This window comes from Mustela erminea, chromosome X (genome assembly GCF_009829155.1).
Source record: "Mustela erminea isolate mMusErm1 chromosome X, mMusErm1.Pri, whole genome shotgun sequence".
NCBI lineage: Eukaryota > Metazoa > Chordata > Mammalia > Carnivora > Mustelidae > Mustela > Mustela erminea.
Genome location: NC_045635.1, coordinates 64517606 through 64535691, shown reverse-complemented (window position 1 = coordinate 64535691; position 18086 = coordinate 64517606). Strand labels below are relative to the sequence as shown.

General features: G+C 37.1%; 1 protein-coding gene across 2 annotated transcripts in view; it reads left to right on the top strand.

The window, feature by feature from the left end:
* MAGT1 (magnesium transporter 1) overlaps window positions 1-12870 on the top strand; it is a 79772-nt gene extending 66902 nt beyond the window's left edge. For both annotated transcript variants that reach the window (XM_032330517.1, XM_032330518.1), the window contains exons 8-10: window positions 5487-5561; window positions 8962-9052; window positions 10894-12870. In XM_032330517.1, the coding sequence (XP_032186408.1) occupies window positions 5487-5561; window positions 8962-9052; window positions 10894-10909 (182 nt within the window). In that variant the 3' untranslated portion in view covers window positions 10910-12870. The remainder of the gene's footprint in view (window positions 1-5486; window positions 5562-8961; window positions 9053-10893) is intronic.
* The last annotated feature ends 5216 nt before the right edge of the window (window positions 12871-18086 follow it).

Genomic DNA, 18086 nt, shown 5'->3' with positions numbered 1-18086 from the left:
AAATTTGGTTAATCAGATACAAAATGGGAATATTTTTTCAGGGTGATTTTTTTTTCCTTATTTTGTTTTTACTTTTTTTGGTAATGGTCAGGAAGGTTTGGGTGATACTTTCTGAGCAGTTATTTTGCTAGTTACTGTGAATGCATGATTTGTCTAAGGGGCCTATAGTATTGAGATAAACAGAGGTTTACAGGTTATAAGACAGTGCCTTAAATGCTGTGTCTCACTAGGTGTGAGACAATGAATAAAGCTATTTAACTTTCTTAGAGGTAGGAAACTTTATGGAAGACTGAAAATCCCTTATTTTTTTAGTGGCCACAAAGCCTAAAAACTAAAAACTCAAAACTCACCATGTTGATAAGAACTAGTAGAATAAGAAGACTACTAACTAGTAGCTATAAGTTTCGAAAATATCCACATTTTGATCATTATTTTGATATTGTAAAACTTACTACATGATTAATAAAGCAAACTATATGAGTTGCCTGATCCACTAAGCAACTTTTAAAATTACATTTTAGGGGTGCCTGGGTGACTCAGTGGGTTAAGCCTCTGCCTTCAGCTCAGATCATGATCCCAGGGTCCTGGGATCAGGCCCCACATCAGGCTCAGCAGGGAGCCTGCTTCCTCTCTCTGCCTGCCTCTCTGCCTACTTGTGAGCTCTGTCAAATAAATAAATAGAATCTTTTAAAAAATTACATTTTAAACTTTATGTAAATTACTGTATTCATGCAGAAGTGTTCACAGTTCATAAGTGCAGTGTACAGTTTGATAAATTTTCACAAAGTGAACACAACTGTGTAATCAGCACCCAGTTGATAAAATAAAACTACTCATACCCCAAAGCATTCCCATTCTCATCACCCCTTCCTGATTGCTACCTTCCTACCCAAAAGTAACGACTATCCTGACTACTAACAGTATGGATTAGTTTTACTTATTTTTTAACTTTACACAAATGGAATTATACTTCAAATATATTTAAATTAAAAAAATAAAACAGTGGATTAGATAATTTTCATTCATGATCTAACACCCTAATATTGGGTGCCTGGGTAGTTCAATTGGTTAAGCAACTGATCATGATCCCAGGGTTCCCAGCCCCACATCAGGATCCCCCTGCTCTGTGGGGAGCCTGCTTCTCCCTCTCCCTCTGCCTGCTACTCCCCATGCTTGTGCTCTCTCTCTCTGTCAAATAAAATCTTAAAAAAAAAAACCCTAATATTAAAATCTAGGTTTATTTTTGCATAGTCTCCTGCATTCTTTGTTTAGTTGTATCTTTTTGGGGGGAGCTCCTTTTTTGTAGTATAGACAGACTTTGTATGCAGTTCAGCTTTTTAATATATCATATATTTTCTATATAGTTGTATGTCTTTTATCATTACAAAAGTTGCATGAGAATTACAGATAAATAAGAAAATATAGGCAAGGAAAAGGAAAAATTGTGATCATTCTTAATGTTTATATAATGGGTGTATCATATTTCAGTTATTCTTCTATTGTTTTTTTTAAAGATTTTATTTATTTATTTGACAGACAGAGATCACAAGTAGGCAGAGAGGCAGGCAGAGAGAGAAAGGGAAGCAGGCTCCCTGCTGAGCAGAGAGCCCAGTGTGGGGCTTGATCCCAGAACCCTGGGATCATGACCCGAGCTGAAGGTAGAGGCTTTAACCCACTGAGCCACCCAGGCACTCCTATTCTTCTATTGTTGAATGTTGTAAAATATGTTTACTTGGATATAAAAATAATTTGGTGGGACGCTTCGGTGGCTCAGCCGGTTAATCATCTCCCTTCAGCTCAGGTCATGATCCCATGGTTCTGGGATTGAGTCCCACACCAAGCTCCTTGTTCAGTGGGGAACCTGCTTCTTCCTCTGCCTGCAGCTTCTCCTGCTTGTACTCTCTCTTTCTCTCTCTAACACACAAATAAATAAATGCATAAATCTTTAAAAAAAATTAGGTATATCTCCAGATTCCCAAAGGTAAGATTTGAAACAAAGTGTACAAATCTTACAGTTTTCCTTGGTGTTCTGTCCAAACTATTTTCCAAAAATGTTTTGCTAAATTAAGGGAAGGAGGATTGCTGTCAGAATATGTGTACTGATAGCTCTGGCAGGTCCTATCATTATATATTCTCATTTTTTAAACTGCTAATTCAATAGGCAAAGAAATTTTAAGTCATTGTTTAAATTAGTTTGAACAATAATAAAGTACATAATTGAAACATTTTCCCAGAATTTTGGAATTATGCCTAATTTTATGCAAATGTCTTTGCCTTCATCATATATAATGTACTTTAATTCTGGTAGTTCTTTTAGTTCTTGTATCTTATAGAATACTACTTCCTCGGGCACCTGGGTGGCTCAGTGGGTTAAGCCGCTGCCTTCGGCTCAGGTCATGATCTCAGGGTCTGGGATCGAGTCCCGCATCGGGCTCTCTGCTTATCAGGGAGCCTGCTTCCCTCTCTCTCTCTCTGCCTGCCTCTCCATCTACTTGTGATTTCTCTCTGTCAAATAAATAAATAAAATCTTTTTAAAAAAAAAGAATACTACTTCCTCTAGTTTCTATTCATTTCTCTCATAGTAGTATTTAATAGTGATTAGGTATTTATTATTTATCTCATCACTTATATCCCCCACTAGATTGTAAATTTATCCAAGGAAGGGTCTATATTTTGTCCAGCTTTTTAATTCCAGCAGCTAGTAGTACCTGGCATATAGTAGGCAGTGTCGGAAAAAGTTTAAAGAATCAATTAAGGGGCGCCTGGGAGGCTCAGTCAGTTAAGGTCCAACTCATGATTTTAGCTGAGGTCATGATTTCAGAATCATGGCATCAAGCCCTGCATTAGGCTCCATGCTCACCATGGAGTCTGCCTAAGGTTCTCTTCTCTTTCTCCCTCTGTCCCTTCCCCCTGCTCTTTCTCTCTCTCAAATAAATAAAATCTTTAAAAAATAAAGAATCAATAAATAGAATGAAACAATATGTATGGCAGCGCATCACAACTTTTTTTTTTAAGATTTTTTTAATTTTGCGAGAGAAAGTGCCCGCGTGAGCAGGGGAAGGGACAGAGGGAGAAGCAGATTCCCCGATGAGCAGGGAGCCCAGTGCAGGACTCGATCCCAGGATGCTGGTATCATGACCTGAGCTGAAGGCAGACACTTACCCAACTGAGCCACCCATGTGCCCCATCACAGCTCTCAATAACTGAGAACAGCACACAAAGACATTGGTAGTATATTGTAAGATAGAAAGCTCATTCAAAGAAAATACGTATGGACCATGATATGAAACAAACCATTCCAAAAACAAGTCTCAACCATTATTCAAAAGTACCCTGTAACATGGTGCCTGTATGCCTCAGTCAGTTAATCATTTGCCTTTGGTCAGGTCATGATCTCCGGGTCCTGGGATCGAGTGGCACATTGGGCTCTCTGCTCAGCAGGGAGCCTCCTCCTCCCACTTTCCCACCCCTGCTTATGCTCTCGTTATCTCTCTCAAATAACTAAATAAAACCTTAAAAAAAAAGGTACCCTGTAACAAAAGCCTATAGAAATGATCAATCGTTGCATGTATCTGGATATAAAGAACCTCAGTAAGAAAAAGTAATCATTGGCGAAAACAACTTGTCCAAGCAACTAAAAGCATGATGAATGGGTATCATCCCTAAAAAGAGGCTATTGATGAGAGAGTGCAAGATGGTAGTGAAGAGATGAATAGACAAAGTATAGAGCTGATTATAAATTCAGGCCTTATCCGAACACGTGTTTTTCCCTTTCTGCTTACTCATACCCACATGCGGTAGCGTACAATTTGCATGTGTGTACATGTAATTGATTTGGGCATTTTTAACTGCTGTTTGTATTAACCAAACTGGAGGGTAAATCTCGTTTCTACTAGAACATACTGTATTTGCTTTTAAAATTCAACTTTGCTTATTTTAGCATTCAACCATGCCATGTGTAACCTATTTGCATGAGTAGGTGTATTTTGTATTTATGTAGTTTCCATATTAAGGTGAATCAAAATGAGGTGATGACATAGAGGATTCTCTTTTTTTATTGGAATAGGACAAACTTAGGTAATTGAGTAGTAATTTGAGCTTTAGAGGTTGATTGTTGAAATTCTGGAGAGGTTTTGAAAAGTTATTTTTCAAATAAAAATTACTTGCTGTTCTGTCCAAATGGTGCGCATTTCAAGTGTATTCACTTCTGGAGGGTGGTTGAATATGCAAAAAGGCTATTTAATGTTTTAAAATATATCAGAGCACCCGGGTGGCTCAGGCAGTTCAGCCTCTGACTCTTGATCTCAGCTCAGGTCTTGATTTCAGGGTTGTGAATTCAGGCCTCCCAAAAAAACAAAATAAAATAAAGTATATACAAGGTTGGAGTAATACATACAAGCATGTCCAGGAAGGTTATTTCAAAGTACTTGTCAGAAAAACTTGTATTTTCATCTGCTAAATTATAGTGGGACATTTGTTAACAATACTGATTTTCATTTGTACAAATGAAGTAATTTTCCAACCTTAATATTTTTTTATTATACCTTCATAGTAAATAATTGTTATGGTGTACAGATATAAGATTCTCCATTCTATTTATTTATTTATTTATTTTTAGATTTTATCTATTGATTTGACAGGGAGAGACACAGCGAGAGAGGGAACACAAACCAAGGGAGTGGGAGAGGGAAAAGCAGGCCTCCCACCGAGCAGGGAGCCTCATGTGGGGATCAATCTCAGGATCCTGGGTTCAACAACTGAGCCACCCAGGCACCCCTTATTTTGTATTTTTAATCACCCATCTTTTTTTATTAAAGTGAAATTCACGTAACATAAAATTAACTATTTTAAAGAGAACAATCCAATGAAGTTTGTTTTTTTAAACAGATTTTATCTATTTATTTGACAGAGGTTTGACAGAGAGAAAGAGCACAAGCAGGGGGAGCAACAGGCAGAGGGAGAGGGAGAGAGAGAAACAGGCTCCCTGCTAAGTGGGGAGCCTGACATGGGACTCGATCCCAGAACCCTGGGATCATGACCTGAGCCAAAGGCAGACACTTAACTGACTGAGCCACACAGGTACCCCTCCAGTGACATTTAATACATTCATAAGGATTCCCTATTTTAGTAACAGGGTTTTTTTTTTAATTGAAAGTTGAAGATTTGTATATTCATTGTAATTTTCCTTTTTTTAAGATTTAAATTTATTTAATTGTTAGAGAGAGAGAGAGCGAGCGCAAGAGAGCACAGGCAGGCAGAGTAGCAGACAGAGGCAGAGGGAGAAGCAGGCTCCCTGCCGAGCAAGGAGCCTGATGTGGGACTCGATCCCAGGATGCTGGGATCATGACCTGAGTTGAAGGCAGCTGCTTAACCAACTGAGCCACCCAGGCATTCCTCATTATAATTTTCTTCATGAAAGAACAGAAATATTAAAGTGGTATGTCTTTTCTATCTGTGTGAATTTCTCCTTAAACAGTTTTTCTAAGATGGTGGTGTTACCTTAGGGATGGTGCTGTTATGTGAAGCTGCTACATCTGACATGGATATTGGAAAGCGAAAAAGTAAGTTATCATATGCCAAAATATAAGGTCTACCTTTTTAATTTATTTTTTATTGTTGAAGTATAGTTGACATACAATGTTAAATAACAATTCTGCCTTTAATACAGAAAACAATGTCCTCTTAATCACTTCCCCCTCTTAGTTATAGGTATATTATTTTACTACTTGATTACTTAAAAAGTATCATACACTTATTGTAAAAAATGTGGGGTGAAATCTGATTTATGAAACATTTGGGGGGAGAACTACCCATTATTCCATTATTGAGAAGCTAAAAATTTTAATGTTTTAATATAGTTTCTTCCATTTGTAAAAACATATTTAAAACTCTGTATAAAATTTTGAATCTTGTACCCCCACTTTTAAACTGGAGTTAAATAATTTACTAATAAATATTTTCCTATACATAATTTTAAATTTGTACTGTATGCTGTAATTTAACTATTCTGATTCTGTCAAACATTTAGGTTTTTTTCAAACTTCCATTATAATAAATACTTCTTTAGTGACTGTTGTAGTATACTAAGCTTTATTCTCTATGAACTCTCTAAGGTAGATTCCTAAAAGTAGAATGACTTTTATCATACCTCTGTAGTAGTATTTTTAATCCCCTTGATATTTTAAACTGATGATGCTAAATTGTTTACCCAGATGTTACAGTTGAGATTCCTACTAGTGGTATTTAAAGATGCTTTGTCAGCATTAGCTAAGCTCATTAAAAATTGTGTGTGTGTGTGTGTGTGTGTGTGTGTGTGTGTGTGTACTTGCTAATCAGATAAGGGGCAAATGTTATTTTGTACTTTGGTTATTTTTTTTGAAGATTTTATTGATTTATTTGACAGAGATCACAAGTAGGCAAAGAAGCAGGCAGAGAGAGAGAGGGAGGGAAGCAGGCTTCCTGCCAAGCAGAGAGCCCGATGTGGGGCTCGATCGCAGGACCCTGGGAACATGACCTGAGCTGAAGGCAGAGGCTTAACCCACTGAACCACCTAGGCGCGCCTGTACTTTGGTTATTAACGAAGTTGAATATTTTTCTGAATGTTTATCAGCTGTTTGTGTTTTCCCTTCTATAAAAAGTCTTTGTCTTTTGCCATTTATATATTATCCTTAGTACTTTTTATATTGGTTTGGATGGACTTTTTATATATTAAAATATTCACACATTGGTATTTGTTGCAAAGAAATGCTAACAGTGTAATTTTATTTCACTCATATAAAATACATTTAAGTCAGAGTTTTCCCTTTATGGCTAAAAGGGTGTATGTCATCAAATTAACCTCCTAAATATAGTGTACTTGTTTATTTGAAAAAATGTGATGACATTGGATTTTAAATTTGGGAGATTCTTATTTTGCTGAATTGAAATGAATTTTTACATATTACAAAAATAGAACTAATGTATCAATTTTGTATCCAGTCAGTATAAATCCTTTCATTACCTGACTTTTAAAAATTTGCCTATTTCAGTATTCATTATTGGGAAAAGGCCCTCTGAATGCTACACTGTGGTAGTATGAATTAATTATAAAACACTTTGGTGGCACATTAGAATAATCACAACTAATAATAACAAATACTTATTTAATATTTGTTATCTACCAGAAACTGCCCTAAACACTTTTAGATATATTATGTGAAAAAAGTAGAATACAAATGTAAATACACTGATACTATATATACACACAGGGGTGTGTGTGTGTGTGTGTGTGTGTGTGTGTGTATTAGATAAAAAAGACTTCTACAATAGCTCATGTGTTAATACTTACTAAAAGATATGTGTAACATTTTCATTTTAGCCCCTAATTATATTATGTGAAGATTTAAAAAGGAAAAAGAATGGCTCCCTAAGTATAATAAGACTAAAAATTGTGTTTTTAGAGTCAGCCAATAAGTATGTTTCCTTAGAATTTCCATGGGTGTAGAACACATGCTTTCCCACATCCCCACCACTATGCTTCTTAGCCAGTCTTAGTTTCAGGACTTGAAAGAGCCTCAAGTTATGAGAATCATACCTGAGCATTGTGGGATCGGCATCCAAAGTTAAGGTTGTTAACTGCTATGCTAAACTAGAGCATATGAGATTAATGGAGAGAGTATGAATTTAGGACCAAGATTCTTGGTATTTCCCCCTCATTATTCAAATGAGGAATCCATGTTGAATGAGTTCCTTATGTAGGTGGTGTAGTTACCTATAAACGAATAAAGTACTTTCAAGTGAGGGTGTCACAATGATGTTGTTAGATGTCTTTTTTTTTAAAGATTTTATTTATTTATTTGACAGACAGAGATCACAAGTAGGCAGAGAGGCAGGCGAGGCGGTGGGGAGGGGGCACGCAGGCTCCCTGCTGAGCAGAGAGCCCAATGCGGGACTCGATTCCAGGACCCTGAGATCATGACCTGAGCTGAAAGCAGAGGCTGAACCCACTGAACCACCCAGGCGCCCCAGATGTCTGTAAATCAGTATCAATACCACATTTTGTGTCATGTGTTAATACTCATTAAAAATATATTTAACATTTACCTTTTAACACCTAATTATATTGTGTGAAAATTTAAAAAGGAAAAAGAATTGCTCCCTAAAGTATAACAAGACAAGGTTTTTAGTGTCGGCCAATAAGTACGTTTCCCTAGAACTTCAACTGCAGTATTAACACACACAAAAGGCCACATTTAACGCTATAGAAGAAATTTATTAAGTGACTAAGTGATTATCTTGTTAGTAGTAAAATTTTCTAACACTAATTCTTTTTTGTTTAAAGATTTATTAGTGTGAGCATGCTCACATGCATGGGGGAGGGGCAGAAGGAGAGGGAGAGAAGCAGGCTCTGCGGTGTGGCGCAGTACTCAAGGCTCGATCTTTTTTTTTTAAGATTTTTTTTTATTTATTTGACAGAAATCACAAGTAGGCAGAGAGGCAGGCAGAGAGAGAGAGGAGGAAGCAGGCTCCCTGCCAAGCAGAGAGGCAGATGCAGGACTCCATCCCAGAACCCGTAGATCACGACCTGAGCAGAAGGCAGAGGCTTAACCCACTGAGCCACCCAGGTGCCCCAAGGCTCCATCTTAAACCCTGAGATCATGACCTGTGCTGAAATCAAGAGTCAGATGCTTGACCTATTGAGCCACCTATGTGCCCCTTTAACACTAAATTCTTGACTGTGATGACTTTATTACTTCACAAAATAAAATTGCACAAGCATATAAATGGAACTACTCTATTGTATTGTAATCGGTCAAATTAAATGGGAAGGCAGAATCCTAAAGATTTAAGAATGGGCATGGAAATTTTTGGAAAGTTGAGGTTTACCACTAAATTTTCACTCTTGGAAGTGTAGACTACCATTTATGCTCTAGTTCTTTATTACATCTAACATGCTCATTTTACACTTTTGTTTTTCTGCAGTAATGTGTGTGGCTGGTATTGCGCTTGTTGTATTATTCTTCAGTTGGATGCTCTCTATTTTCAGATCTAAATATCATGGATATCCATATAGGTATGATTATTTTACACTTACATAGTGATTACCTATACTTAGAATGATTAGAGTTGCTGTTGCTTTGTAATATTTTTTTTTTTGCTTTACCTCCAAACTTGTAGCTTCTAAAGCAGATATAAGCTTTAACTTAAGTGTGTTGCTTATAAAAGTTAACTTAAGATAATTATGATACAGTGGACAATAGTATGTGATTTCTCAGGAACATTTTTGAGGGTTATTCTGACATCACCTAATTTAATCTAGAAATCTGAAGAACACTTAATGGTTAGAATATTTTATACATTGTTTGCATACTCTATTTTCTCTTGAACAAATTATTTTTTTTTGAACAAATTATTTTTTAATGTTTTTTTAAACTTCTACTTTTTAGGGCTCTTTAGATGGCATAACATTTTTTTAGAATCCAGTTTATAAAGAGTATAGGAAGGAGTGTTCAAGAAAATCTAACTGTCTTGAAATGTTCATAGTGATCTCTAAGGCTCAGGGAAGAAATTAACTCCCCTGATCTAAATTCTTGATTTTATTCTGTTAATAGCCACAAGAAATATACCTACATAATGGGGGATGTTGTGAGTTAGTTTTATCATCTGAGTGCCAGGCACCATAATTCATGTTCTTTTAATACAACATTGTCCTGTTGTGTAAAGGATTATGAACACTAAAGATAAAGTATATCAAGTGAAATTTTTTAAAAAGATTTTATTTATTTGAGAGTGAGTGAGAGAGAGAACATGAGAGGAAAGAAGGTGAGAGGAAGAAGCAGATTCTACATGAAGCTGGGAGCCTGATGCAGGACTGGATCCTGGGACTCCGGGGTCATGACCTGAGCCGAAGGCAGTCGCCCAGCCAACTGAGCCTCCCAGGCACCCCAGAAGCCCCTTTAGTAGACAATTTTGAACAACTCTCTAGTTGATTCATTATTTCATGACATTCCTGGATGCCTTTTAATCAGTGAACAACATAAATTAATCTTCTTTTGCATGTTGTTTCTTGCAAACTTACTTAATTTTATTTCTTTTTAAGTTTTTACTTAAATTCTAGTTAACATACAGTGTAATACTAGTTTCAGATGTATAATACAGTTATTGAACACTTCCATACAATACCTATTGACACCTCTTTTGTCTAAAATCAAGATGCTTATCACAAGTGCACTCCTTAATCCCCATCACTTTAACCTATCCCCCCAACTCACCTCCCTTCTGGTGACCCTCAGTTTGCTCTCTATAGTTAAGAGTATTTTTCTTGATTTGCCCCTTTTTTTTCCTTTTGCTTGTTTTATTTCTTAAATTCCACACATGAGTGAAATCATATGTTATTTGTCTTTCTCTGACTTATTTCACTTAGCAGAATACTCTCTGGCTTATCCATGTCATTGCAAATGGCAAGACTTCCTTCTTTTTTATCCACTTACCAGTTAATGGACACTTGGGCTGGCAAATGTAACTTAATTTTAAGAACAAAACCTACTAGAACTTTGATTCTTGATTTATTATTCTGTGTATTTATATTTTAAAATAATTTTTTCTTTATAGAATACTAACTGGGATGCAAGGGTAATCTTGCTGGGATTTCTATTGCTTATTTCATCACCATGGTTGATCCAATTATTAATCAGTGTCTCTCTTCACGAGATTTTTTTAAAACAAGTTTATGTCTATTTCCTTCTCTTCTAAGACTATCTTAATATGTTGGCGTTTCTCCCTTTTTGTTATTAATACTCAAAGTTTATTATACATGCACCCAAATGCTCTTTCGTCTAAAATCAAGATATTTATTAGAAGTAAGGCCTATTGTTTTTTTAGAGACTAATAGTTTTTTTAATATTTTTGTTTCAGCTTTCTGATGAGTTAAAAAGGATCCCAGAGATATGTAGACACTGGAGTAATGGAAATTGAAAAATGAAAAATGTGTGTGTGTTTGAAAAGAAGAATGAAATTTGTGTATTTTGTATTACCTCTTTTTTTCAAGTGATTTAAATAGTTAATCATTTAACCAAAGATTTGTAGTGCCTTAACAAGCAATTTCTTGTCAAAATCATGAAGTATTTGGATACAGTTCTCCTTTTAACCTTCCCTCGCTGATGAACTGTATGTATAACATTTAATTTAATAGTATTAAGTACATTATAAAAATTTTATAACTACATTTGAATTAGAACAAGGTTCAGAACTGCTTTAGTTAACTGTTGGCCATCTAATTTTATATTATCTTATCCAAAGGTAGGGAAAAATAGTCCTGACCAGGTGATCCTACATATGCCTATTACAGACAAATGCATTAGGAATGCATTCTTAGCTGTTTCATGTTTGCATGGATGTGTATACTTTGCACATCTTTTCTTTTGGGCAGAAAAATCATTATGTGCTATGTGATCTTCTGACATGCCTAGCCTTTAGAAAAGAAGACTAGCCAGTCCTCTCCCTCCTTCATGTTTCCTACTGAAATACAGTGCTAGCTATGCTTCTTGGTAGCTGTAGATATTAGAAAGTCTAAATACAGGATTATGATTTCTGCATGAGTGTGGTGTTAACTCCTTTTATTTGGAAAGATTTCAGGTTCATTCTGTCTCCTTAATTTATTTTAGGTAGGCCCCTCTAATAAAATGTGGCTTAGTGCTAAAAATCAGTGTAACTTAAAAATGGTCTGAACTGTTTCTACAAATTAGAGATTGTCATTTCTTTCATTTGTACCTCACAGAAAAAAATAGGTTCATCTAGTTAAGTCGATTCCTGTATTACAGTTCTAACGTATTTCATTAACCCTTGTATTTAGGAAAAGGACTCCCCTAGATTGGGAAAAGCATATCCTGATATATTGAGTTGTTGCTTATGAATAGAAAGTAAATTGTTTCTTGAAAGTTAAGTTTTTGCTATTACTTTAGCCTTCATCCTTTCACTTGAAGTGGAGAAACAGTAAACATTTGAAGAGGTTTTGAGTTTTGTCTTTTTTTTCTGTCAGTGGAAATAACCATATATGCTAACCAAATTTTTGTCCAAATTTTTGCTTTGGTTCTCATTAGATCTAGCCATAACCTTCTCCATAGTTTCACTGTTATGGAAATACGATAATAATGACTGGGAAAATTTTAAATCTTAGAAGTATTATGTCAAAATAATACTTTGCCTACTATTTACCATCTAATAACTTAACCATGTGGTCTAGAAGTCTTATAGAGATTTGCAGAAGAGATGAATATAATTGCCTAAGAAGAAATGTTTTATGTGGCTTTTTTGTTTTTGTTCTAAGATTTGGCAGGTCAGGGCATATAGTTGACCTTTTTACTCTTTAGTGGTTCCACTTTTTGTTAATTACTTCCCTATAAATTGTGTGATTCTGGATTCCTTATCTGCTGTTCTTATAATTGTCTCAGGCCAAATAAATTTATGCTGTGATTCTTATGACATTTGTATCAAGATGCCCTGATCTGTACAAATTGACCAGGGTAATACTACTGCCATGTAATCTGTATAGCTCCCTATGATGTGCCATGAGCATCAAAAGAATGACGCTTTTTTTATTTGTTTTGTCTCCCTTAAGAGCACATTTTTCTTGTGGAAGGAGAAGAATTTCATTCTGGCTAAAATCTGTAGAGTGCAGATTTACTAAACTTAGAGTTACTTTTGTGGAAATTTTGAAGTTCGCTTTCATCTGAAGTGCCTTATGTAGACTCTTAATTTACTTTACTAGTAATTTCTGAATATTTGTTATGCATTTTAAAAATACTATTCAAAATGACACATTGTAGTAGCAAAGATAACCAAATGTCTGGCTGTTTGCTTTTTGACCACATCAATAAACTTTTACAATCTAAACTCTTAAGTTTTTTTATTAACATGAAAAGGGGGTGAATTTAAAACATTAAATTAGGATTATAATATTAGGTTATTTCAGTTTTTTAAAAAAGATTTATTTATTTATTTGAGAGAAGCGTGCACTTGAGAGCAGGCGGAGGGGCAGTGGGAGAGGGAGAGAATCTCAAACAGATTCCCTGCTGAGTGTGGAGCCTGATGCAAAGCTCTATCTCAAAACCCTTAGATCATGACCTGAGCTGAAATCAAGAGCCAGTCACTTAACAGACTGAGCCACCCAGGTGCCTCTGGGCTATTTCATTTTGGGTGAAAATATAATTAAATTTTAGGGCACCTGGGTGGCTCAGTGGGTTAAGCCTCTGCCTTCAGCTCAGGTCATGATCTCAGGACCCTGGGATCAAATCCCACATCAGGCTCTCTGCTCAGTGGGGAGCCTGCTTCCCCCTCTCTTTCTGCCTGCCTCTCTGCCTACTTGTGATCTCTCTCTCTCTGTCAAATAAATAAATAACATCTTAAAAATAAAGAAAATATAATTAAATTTCTACAGTAAGTTTGATAGGCCAATTTCCTTATAGGTTAGTTAAAACAGCCAGGATAAGTAGGTGAATGGCTGTCTTCAATGGTTGATCTAGTTTTGTCCCAGTCGGTGAACAGTGTGACTAGGTCATTACCTTTTTGTACTAAATAATTGATTTGAAACAGTTACCCAGACGGATTATGACGTTATATGAGACTGAACAACAGTACATTTGCAAACATGGAATGGGAAAACTGGACAGGAAGTAGAGAGATCTAGCTCTTAAACAGATTTTAGTTCTTATTCTCTGTCTAGCTATGTGACCATAGGCAAGTCACTTGAAATAGGTTCTCTCAGGACCTATTTCTTTATTCTGATGCAAGTGCATTGAACTAAATTACTTTAGTGTTCCTTCTAGCACCACTGTTTTAGGTGCAAAATATTAAAGATATAGTTAAATTTGAATATGTATCATTTGTGATATTCAGGTTTGGTATTGAATTAAATCAGTTGAAATGTTGGATGTTTTGTAATCAGATTTCTGAAGAAGCTGTGAAATGCTTGTGGAGACCATTATAGCTGCAGGTTGTTTAATATGCATTGAAGTATTTTTTAGAAAGGATCTACTTGAAACCAATATGTTAGTATCAGATCTTGATTTAAATGCCCAGGTATAACCAAGAATGAAACCAACTGTAGCAGTGTTAATCTGACAGAAAATCAAAGCCAAAGGAACCATAAATACCATTTAATCAGTCCCTTCATTTTGACTGCTAAAAAAAATCTGCCTTAGATAGGTGACACAGCTCACCAAAAGTTGTTCCAAGGAAAGGCCTATGGGTTTCCAGTTTTGCTGTGAATTTCCTATGGATTAGGTTTCAGTGTGAGATGTAAATTATTCCCTGAAGACACGGAAATCATAGTTAGTCTACCTTGAATTGTTTCCTGACATCAAGACCCTGAGAGAAGGGTCCTAATGAGAGAGGCATTTCCCTAGAATGGCTGATATAGGCTTCAGAAGAAGGGAGGAATTTCAATGGACTCTCTTTAATCTGTGGAAGTAGAATTTAGGGTTACCTGGCTGGCTTAGTCAGTAGAACATGGAACTCTTGAGTTCAAGCCCCACATTGGGCTTAGAGCTTACTTCAAAAAAAAATGGTTAAGATGGCAAATTGTATGCATATTTTACCACACATCAAAACTAAAATAGTAATGCCTTGGCCTCAACCCCATGTTGGCATTTACTCATTGACACCACTTTGTAATTTCATCATTGTCCTGAAAATATGAGTACAGCTGGAGAAGGTATGACTTATGGTTAGAATGTTGAATCATGGTCTTCGGGCTCTTTGGGGGAACAATTTAAAGACATTCAGGTAAACCCTGCCTGCATAGTCAGTAATGACTAGTATATTCCAATGAGTGCTTTGTAAATGACTTAGATCTGGAAGAAACTCATCAGGATATGTGGGCATCACCAAATATCCAGACTCAGAAATGATCCATTTGGTTTGAGCCTTCCAGTTCATGATGCCTGGCCATGGCTCTGCGGCCAAGTCACAGCTAGAGAACTTCAGGTCTGAAGTTCTTTTTGTGACCCTCAAATAAAATTAATGAAATGTTTCCCCCCCTCAAACACAGCTCAAACACAATTTCTGGGAAGTTTTCCTGACCTCCCACTTTGGGTTCTATACCCCTCCTCTTTTATTTAGTGCAGGCTGAGGTCTCTTATTCTATCTTGTAGTTACCTCTTTTCTCCCCTAACTGTAATTCCTTTGAGAACAGGAATATTGTCTTACTCATCTCTGTATGCTCATTTTCTAAAATGGCTGCATATTACATGCTCAGTAAAACTACAGATTGAATAAAGAAAAAAAGGTCTTTGCTCTTGAGTTGTTTACAATCTTGTGGAAATAAACAAGAAAACAAATGCAGTCCTATGTGCTGGTGGGAGAATACATGTTATGGGTACAGAGAAAGGTTTCATTACTTTTTTGGGATTGGGATGGGAGGCAAAGGGAGAGGTTTCTGTGACAGAAATTGAAATTTTATTTTTTTAAATTTTTTTTAAGATTTTATTTATTTATTTGTCAGAGAGAGAGGAGCGAGAGTGAGCACAGGCAGACAGAGTGGCAGGCAGAGGCAGAGGGAGAAGCAGGCTCCCTGCCAAGCAAGGAGCCCGATGTGGGACTCGATCCCAGGACGCTGGGATCATGACCTGAGCTGAAGGCAGCTGCTCAACCAACTGAGCCACCCAGGCGTCCCAGAAATTGAAATTTTAAAAGAGAGTTTTAAGGTCCTGAAATGCCAAAATATTCTTTTGTTTTGGTCCCTGCCTCCACCTAAATGCCAAAATATTCCTGCAAATATAGTATTGTATCACTTCAGTATTTAAAATCTGAAGTCAGAGTCATTTACATCCTGAGTCATGCCCAGAGTTACATGGTACTCGAAAACTTCTCTATGAACAACACGCACACTTTAAAAATATTCTTACCACCCTGTCCCTTTTCTTGTTTTAAAATTCTCTCATCAGGGGCGCCTGGGTGGCTCAGTGGGTTAAAGCCTCTGCCTTCGGCTCAGGTCATGATCTCAGGATCCTGGGATCGAGTCCCGCATAGGCCTCTCTGCTCAGCAGGGAGCCTGTTTCCTCCTCTCTCTGCCTGCCTCTCTGCCTACTTGTGATCTCTGTCTGTCAAATAAATAAATAAAATCTTAAAAAAAAATAAAATTCTCTCATCATACCTCGTTTTAATTACTTGTTCCTGAATTATCAGTAACTCCAAACACGTTTTCTTATGTTTATCAGTCATTTTTATTTCCCTTACAAACAGTTTGGGCCTCTATCTAATTCTCATGGAGTCTTCTTAGAACTGAGTGGTGGAGAAAGTTTAGAGAAACAGAAAGAGAGAATAGTATGGAAATCTGAGGAGAAAAGGAAAAAGAGGGAGGGTGGTTTCTAGGACCAATTCCAAGACCCCTGAAAACCCAAGTTCTTCTGTTCCTCTCTGGTTAGACTTCCTCCTTTCTTCGCTTCTTTCCCCCTTAAATGTCAAATTCATTCTCATAAGGCTGACCTCTCGTCACTTCTTTTAATTGAGATTTCTTTCTTTTTAAAAAAAAAGATTTTATTAGAGAGAAGCAAGGGGGGAGGGCTGGAAGGAGAAGAGAGTCTTTTTTTTTTAATTTTATTTATTTCTTTGACAGGCAGAGATCACAAGTAGGCAGAGAGGCAGGGAGAGAGAGAGGAGGAAGCAGGCTCCCTGCTGAGCAGAGAGCCCAGTGTGGGGCTCAATCCCAGGACCCTGGGATCATGACCCTAGCCGAAGGCAGAGGCTTTAACCCACTGAGCCACCCAGACGCCCCTACATCTTATGCAGACTCCCTGCTGAGCACAGAGCCCAGTGCAGGGCTTGATATCACCTCTCTGAGATCACAACCAGAGCCCAAAACAAGAGTCAGAACCTTAACCTACTGTACCACCCAGGCGCTGATATTTTCTTTCTTTCTCTTTCCCTTTCTTCCTTTCTTTCTCTCTTTTATTTTTTTACTTCCTTTCTCTTTTTTTATCATTCTCTTTCTCTTTTAATTGTGTTATGTTAGTCACCATAAAATGCATCATTAATTTTTTTTTTAGATTTTATTTATTTATTTGACAGATAGAGATCTCAAGTAGGCAGAGAGGCAGGCAGAGAGAGAGAGAGGAGGGAGCAGGCTCCCTGCCGAGCAGAGAGCCCGATGTGGGGCTCGATCCCAGGACGCTGGGATCATAACCTGAGCCGAAGGCAGAGGCTTTAACCCACTGAGCCACTCAGACGCCCCTACATCATTAATTTTTTTTAAAGATTTTATTTATTTATTTGACAGAGAGGTCACAAGTAGGCAGACAGAGAGAGAGGAGGGAAGCAGGCTCCCTGCTGAGCAGAAAGCCCAATGCGGCCTCGATCCCAGGACTATGAGATCATGACCTGAGCCGAAGGCAGAGCCACCCAGGCACCCTACATCATTAATTTTTAATCATTCTATTTGGAAAGATTCAAGCCAAAAGTATAAAGAACCCTTACTATTTCTCTCTGGCCCCTTTTCAGGTGTAATATCTGAGGACAACATGTAGCTAGACAACTGTGAAAATTTTATCTCAGATTTTTATAAAATGCCAATGTTTTGGTAATATAAAAAATAAATACTAAAATACCAGTATTGCCATTTTGCTATAGTCTCATATGTAATAGGTTCAAGTCCCATCAGCTTAGCAGAAGAAAGGAAGATAGAATTCCTTGATAGTGACTAGCTAGCTAGTTCTGTTAAATGTTAGTTCAGATTAAGATATTATTAGGAATAAATGGCTGGAGGAGTTAAGATAGTGGAGGAGGAGGAGGAGGACCCTAAGCTGTCTCATCCTTTGAACACAGCTAGTTATCAAATCATTCTGAACACCCAAGAAATCAATCAGAGGCCTGAGAGAACAAAAACTGCAAATCAAGGACAAAAATGACCAACTTTAGGAAGGTAGGAGGTGCAGAGAATTGACTTGGGGGAGATAGAGCTGTTGGTATGGGGGCAGGGAGGGAGCCTGTTTCTGGAGGCAACTGCAAAGTATAAGAAGAACACAAAATCAGAACTTTAAGAAGCCTGTCACCATCGGGAACATGCCTGGCTTAAAGGTGCTTGGGTGGCAAAGGGGGGCAGAATCCCAAGAGTG